General features: G+C 37.4%; 1 protein-coding gene across 2 annotated transcripts; it reads right to left on the bottom strand.

Moving 5' to 3' along the window:
* Positions 1 to 548: 548 nt before the first annotated feature.
* On the bottom strand, positions 549 to 7,174 carry LOC121512606 (deoxyribonuclease-2-alpha-like). Of its 2 annotated transcripts, XM_041791960.1 has the most exons (8): positions 6,218 to 7,174; positions 5,897 to 5,932; positions 3,898 to 3,995; positions 3,652 to 3,814; positions 3,493 to 3,574; positions 3,249 to 3,407; positions 2,963 to 3,154; positions 549 to 1,383 (listed from the first exon to the last, which is right to left on the bottom strand). In XM_041791960.1, the coding sequence occupies exons 1-8, from the start codon at positions 6,233 to 6,235 to the stop codon at positions 1,019 to 1,021; spliced, it is 1,113 nt and encodes a 370-aa protein (XP_041647894.1). In that variant the 5' UTR covers positions 6,236 to 7,174; the 3' UTR covers positions 549 to 1,018. The 2 variants fall into 2 exon arrangements, with proteins under 2 accessions (XP_041647894.1, XP_041647896.1); XM_041791962.1 differs by lacking the exon at positions 5,897 to 5,932.
* Between the last annotated feature and the right edge of the window lie 62 nt (positions 7,175 to 7,236).

The raw sequence follows: 7,236 nt of genomic DNA, 5'->3' as shown, positions 1-7,236 counted from the left end.
CTTTGACTCATTCCCCTGTTTATACCAGATATAACCGCCAGGTGTCTCACTACTGTAGTACTCCATGAGAAACATTTCTTATTCTCAGCAAGTGGTAGAGAAGAAGAGCGGTATTAAAGCTCCTGTTGGGAGTTTTACACAGGTTGAAGGAGACTCAAAATAATGATAATGTTCTCTTATGACCTACAGTAAAAATCACAAACAAAACCACTAGGATGAATATTTACAACAATACTCGATGCCAAAATCTGACTTGATGAGGGTAAGTGTTGGACAGTTATGAGCAATTATGAGGTGCCAAAAACCTTTTGATTACAATTTACAAAGCAGGAGGATACATTTTATTGTTGTACAGGTCAAAATCAGTAAAGAAATAAGACAGAGCTTTTCCTCAGTGGACTACAACATCAGCCCAGGAGCTGTAAGTGAAATAAATAAATAAATATATATATATATATATATATAAAAACCCACACACACTGGGACACAACGTACCACAAACACCAAGTAGCAAACAAGGATCATAAAAGTGACCTGTAGGCAAAGTATGAAGTTTTATGTAAAATCTTTGGTCTTTTATTTTATGTTTTATTGGATAATTGTCTCATATTCTTAAAATATGTGGTCACAGTTAAAGGTATACTAGTTTTATATCCAAAGAGTAAACTCTGCAGGCTGTTAGCTGAGTGAGAGAAAATCATATGATTGCACTAACATGGAATTTTTTTACTTAGAGGTCACAAATAATACATTTTTATTGATTTTATTTCATCATTGATCATTTCAATAGCAGCCTTGGTATATTCAAGTTTAGCTTGATTCTGATGAAAAAAAGACATAAAAATGTGTGATATTGATTAAATAACTGTGATTATAAACGTTAATACATGATGCAGAAAATAAAATAGAATTTCATGTTCACAAGTGTTTAGCATGGATGCATAATGTTTTGATCTCAGCATCAGATATATTAGTTTGGAGTTTACATATACATCTCGATAGAGGCCTGTCAGTGTTTCTAAAGCTCTCTGCGTTGATCCTCACGAGGATGTTTGCATGCTGCATACTGTGAGATCAGCCTGTAGAAAGCCCTCCCAACTGAAACATCAGTCATGCATATAGCACCTCCACCTCGACTCATCTGACTCACTTCTCTGTTCATGTCAGCGATGCAAGCCTGTTCTCTGCTACGAGTCACACACCACTTGGAGTGATCTACAGTATCATCATAGGACTCCCCATTCAGCTTGACTGTTAACACATTGTATACAGGATGAGGGATGCTGTCGCTGCAGTTAGAAGGCAATGGGTTACGCATCTTTCCCCAGCTCTTAACCATCAGAGGCTGATCCAGGCGGGAAACAACAAGGCCAGAGTAAAGATCTACACAACAGAACATCAATTAATAGGTATAAGAAGCTTTCTACAAAAATAATCAACAGACAGATAGACATTACAGATGTAGAACAAAACATTTTACAAATGTTTTATACATAAACTTAAAACATGAAACATAAAAATTTGAATTGTAAAAAAATGTTCTTGAACTTTAAAGAGGGGGTATTATACTTTTCCGTTTTTTAAAACATAAATATAAAGTCACATTGTTGGTGCCCATACTTCACATATGCAAATTTTCAAACCGCAAGATAAACGTATGTGGCAGTAATCTTGGAATTAGCATGTAAACTGATGAAAACAGTTCGTTGGGAACTTCTCTGAGATCTTCCCAAGATGAGATTTCGATGGAGAGAACAGGGAGCGAACTGATGAGGTCATCACAATAAGATCTCCTGACTGGTTCGTCTGTGCTGCTGGCAAAGCGGAACAGACCGCCCCCACAAGGCCTTTTAGCCATTTAGCCATTTAGTAACACAGTAATTAAACACTTAATTAAACAGATATGTCACGCTCTATCCTTCACTGCTGCTGCTGGTTTTCTTCCCTCCCTCTCCAAACTATCGGCGTCAGACTCCGGGTCTAACATGTATGGACGTACATCAAAATTTGCCATATTTTACTCAGTCGGACCGGTTCATTCAAAGTTTACAAATACTAGCACAGCAAATTAGCCACATTAGAGGGGGCATGTTCCTGGATCAAAGGATGACATGTGAGGAGAATGAGGCAGTAGCTACGGTGGGGACTGGACAACATTTCTTATTAGGACAAGAGCTAGGAATGCATGACAGCTTTTCTTGGTGGAAAAGTTGTAGTAGCTCTTCTCCCAACCAGCTTCAGCGAGAATACAGTTACCAACTGGCTCCACTGATGGATAACTACTGTCCGTCAAGCTTACAATGAGTACCAATTACTGTGCCATATGTTTTGTTTCTCTGTTTGTAATAACTGAGCGTTGGTCGAGCCTCTCTCCAAGATTTTTCTTAAAGCTTCTGCCCCTCCAAAACACTGACTATGGACTGTTGTCCTGATGGATTAGAAATAAATCTCATGCCATGGATGTATCAATCGATCTATCTAGCATGTCAGGTTAGAGTATGGCTGCCTTCAGTCTTGAAGTTGGCTAATGTCCAAACTGCCTCTGTCTTTAAGCAGACTAACAGCCCTAATGCTGCTTTAATTTTTTGTTTGAACAAGTGCCCAGGCTTCCTCAGAATTAGGAGTTGGCTGACGATGAAGTAATACATTAAGATAAAATTGTATGTACAAATCTGGGGGACCAGGGTACATTCAGCTGTGAGACATCAGCAGTAACCCCTCCTTTCTATTAACACTTCTTTCAGTGCTATCTAAATATACATATATTTCTTTATGGGTTAACTTTATTAGAACTATTGTCTCAGGCTCTTATTTTCAATTGTATAATTTCTGTAAGCTTGCTACACTAGTTGAGGTAAAAAAACTATTGTGTTATCACAAACTATACGCTTAAGTTACTACTATTCATTTTCACAGTGTACAAATGTATCTGTCAAAATGTGTTTTAATTGTCAACACTCACCATCCATAAAACGTTTGTATTTGGCAAAGCTATAGAAATGTCGCCCTCTCATTGAGGTCAGTGTATGTTCACGATACCAGGGGGTCTCCTTTGGGTAGCAGCTTCGCTGTGCAACACATCTCAGCTCATTGAAAAAGGTTTTCGGGATGTCTGAGTCATATGAATAGGCATGGATGTACATCAGCTGCAAACCTGAGGATTGAGTTTTAAACAATTTTTATTTTTCTCTCAAATAAATTGAAAAAGTTCTTAAACATTAAGCCAGTATGTACAGTAATCAACCTACCTATTTCTCTGAACTGATCATATGGGTATGTGACACACATAAATGTTTGAGCATTTTCGTTTCCACTGCTGGGCCAGAAGTCTTTACTGCGGTATGTTGGAAATTTTGGTGTGCTGTGTGAGAGCCAAATTCCACTTTGTTTGTCCAGCATCACAACACCTTTAGAGGTAAAAGAGAAGAAAGCAACAGACACAGAGCTTTATCCCACTGCCATGATGAACATAATGAACATGAGTGTTTTTACCTTTACTGTGGCCAAACGATGAAGGAGCAACATATGGAGGTGGAGGCTGATCACTGTAGAGCATGAATCCAAAGCCTGCAGTCTACAACATCAACACAGATTCATTTGGATTGAGTGTTTTGATGCCACACAGATGACAAACAACATTTAGTTCATTACCTCGCTGTCATAGAAGTCCATAAGAGGTTTCAGTGTATTTGCCAGAGTGCCAGATTTACTGTTAATTTTCTCCCTGCTGAGTGTCCATCCTCTGGTGCTTTCATCCATGTACAAGTAGGACAAACCTTTGCCATCCTTGTTGGGTAACTTGTACAAAATATACCTAATAGACCGACAAAAAGATTCTTTAAAGTTCTCTGCTAAGACTGAAGTCGGATTACAATTGAAAGAAAAAAGTTAACGCACCAGTCCACTTCTGTTCCAGTGTCATCCCTGCACTTCACATCTGATTTACAGCCATTAAAAAGGATTCCCACAATGAAGAAAGATCTCAACATTTTTATCTGAAACAGAAATGAATCTTGATAAAATGACACTCAGATATAACTTGAGACCTGAAGGCCCCAGAAGCCTAGCTGCTGTCAAAGACTGCCTAAGTGATGTCAAGTACTGAATGGTTCAACATTCTCTTCAACTCTACTCCAAATCTGAAATGATACCTTTTAAAAGATAAAACTCCTCCCATCTCACTGAGTTCAGCATTGGTCTGTTTTAAGACAACATCAAACCCAATGCCAGAAATCTAAGAGGAGTGTTTGACTCTGACCTCACCTTCACAACCCATATCAACACTGTACAGTCATGCTTTTTTCACATCTGAGCCAAAATAAAACAAATACTTGGCCCTTTAAAAAGAAAAACATGCCCTGATTTTCTCCAGACTTGACTACTATAACCCACTCCTCTCTTGTATACATACAGATTCCTCTCTTACCACCAGCTAGAAAAAAATGCAGCAACATCACATCTCCCTCATTTTAGCTTCCTTACATTGGCTCCCTGTAAGTTTTAGAATTGATTTTAAGATTTTACTCAACACTTTTAAAGTACTAATGGGTTTGGCTCCATGCTAACTGCTTTATTAAGGCTCAATGAGCCAGCTCACAGCCTCAGATTCTCAGGTGGGGGCATTCTGGTTGTTCCAAAGTCAAGAATGGAATTGGAATGACCTGCCTGAGCATAGAAGGCGTGCAGAATCAGTCACCTGATTAATTCACTTCTTAAGACTCAGTTTTTTAGACTTGCTTTTATGTGATGTCTTCTGACTGCCGTTTACCGTCTTCTTACTTCTTTCGTTTATTTTCTCTCTTTTCATTTTTGTATTTGCTTCTCTTCAACTATCAGAATCTAACAGCTTTTACTATTATTTTTATTATTATTATTATGTGCCAGCTATGTACCCCTTGATAAGCGCAGGTGCATCCAAAATATTGTTATCCAGTTCTTTATTCTTAATTGTATTGACACTAGTAGAGATTTATTCTGATCAGCTTCTTTCAGGTTCAATCGCTATGACTTATGACATTTCTAACTTTATGATTGCTTAAGTATCATGCTTTTCTGCACATTTTTTCCCCCATTGAAATTAATGGGGGTTTTCTACAAATCTGCACTTACTTTAACTGCTCATAACTTTGGCAAATTGTATGCTAATGTTACTATTCCACAATTAAACTCTTCAGCTTTTTCTGTAGTTTTCAGCTATCCTCAATTCTATATTTCTGCCAGTTATACTTTTTGGCTTTTTCTAAAATATTTTAAACATTATTTTAAATGGGAACACTCTTCAAATCCTCTTGAACTTCTTAAACTTCTAAGGCAGCAACTACAGCTTACTTCCACTTACAGACTTAATTTTTGCTATGAAATACAGAAAACTCTTCAGCTAAAAGGGAACAATTCACAATATTGAAATCATACAGATTTTCAATAATCACGGATCAACCTTTATGTAGATTTAGCTCTCTTAAAATGTTACAGTAGGTGTGTATGTGGTGGAATGTTTGTGCCAGAGTGTGATGATGTCATCAGGAGAGCAGGATTTTTTTTTTTTATATATGATAAAAAACTTTTTGAACAAACTCTTGTCCTGAAAAAACATCTTTGGTCCAAAGATTTAATTCTAAATTCAAAATGTAGCCAGATGTCTCCTCTTCCTGTCAAAATATATTTGAGGTCAACAGTAAACAGTTTTGGCACAGTGAGTTTCAAAGTGAGACACACACCCCTGCAGCTCCCCATTTACTCCTATCTGTAGTTTAAAAAAATCCTGACTAAGTGCTGGTGGAACCACTTTTGTTGTTAGGGGTCCTAAACAGTCAAACAAAAACACATCCTCAGCATACACATGAAACAGAAAAGGTGGTCGCTGAGCATGTGGTCAATCCCTTCAACCGGCACTTACCCTATGTATACATGTTTCAGGTGGTCTCATTTGCTTCTGTAGACCATAAAGATAAGTTAGTATTAATGCCAACCTGTGTTTCAGCACCTCACTAGAGCTATAATAAGAGAGATGTTGATGCAGACAGCAGGGCAAGTTATCATAGGCTGTCAGAGTTCTGCATTTCCTTAGATTAGGTTATGCAATGGTTCAGCTTTATTTCATGACTTTAATGTAATGTTTACATAAGTGTTTACAACCTTGAGATTTAAAATGTTGATCACATTGTGAAGTTTAAACTTCTATTTCACTGCCCTGATAGAAAAAAGATATTTTACTCACATGGTCAGCCATGGTCATCGTCACTGCTCACTTGATGTCATCCCCAGTGCGTCTGAGGCTGCTGGTGTGAAGTCTGGCTGTTAAACGAAACTTACACTTAAAACCCCATGTGTGAGCTGCTTCCTTGTTCTTGGAGTGGGTTTAGCCAACTGGAATGTTGTTTTACCTGCTACAAGCTGGGAACAACACCAAGGCTTTTTTAAGCTTCTATGAACATTGATAAGGACAAAATGGTTGAATACATCTATCACAGCCTCTGCAAAGATTTACAAATGGACTGTCTTTCAGTGAAATAGAAACTATTTAATCTCACTGGAGAAAGAAAGAGAGCCTGTTGATTTATGTTTCTTCAGCCTTAATTTTGTTGTTCTCATCTGATTCATTATTGGTATCGTGGTCAAGAATTCTTTTGTTGTCAGCTTCTGTCACTCTTAGGTGGTCAGCAATTATATGTAACACTCTCAAACTTTAAAAACTTTCCACACATGAACTTTTCCATGTCCAGGCTAAATAGGCTAAAATAAAGCATTTTTTTTGTCCCATCAACTCTTCAGTTGCATGTCTTAAAGATAGTAAGATTATCAAAATTGTGCAGACAGCATTTTTATCTGTACCAGTGAAAAAGACATGAGTCTTACACTTAAAAGTTAATTTTGAACATAAACAGTCAGACACATAATGAATGAGGTAAACAAAGTGCATTATAAACAAAAGTATGTCTTATGGAGGTCATGTGGGGCTTGCACTCTGTCTGTTTTATTTCCTCTGAACTTTTTGCATGTTTAAGAGGAAATCAGTCATTCATGTTTGCACACTGACTCAAAAACTTTTTTCCTTCATTTTTTTCCCTGAAGAAGTTTCAATTTTGCATCAGTCCAAGCACTTTGGATGGTTGCGTTTCTGTTCGGAGTGGTGTCTGTTGCTCATTTTCCTCTCATATTAACATGTAATAGTGAAATTCAATCATTTATGCAATAGATTAAGGCCAAAATTTGTACACATAATAACATAAAACCTGA

This window comes from Cheilinus undulatus, linkage group 7 (assembly GCF_018320785.1).
Source record: "Cheilinus undulatus linkage group 7, ASM1832078v1, whole genome shotgun sequence".
Lineage (NCBI taxonomy): Eukaryota > Metazoa > Chordata > Actinopteri > Labriformes > Labridae > Cheilinus > Cheilinus undulatus.
The sequence above is the reverse complement of the archived record's forward strand: the minus strand, read 5'-3'. Positions and strand labels throughout refer to the sequence as shown.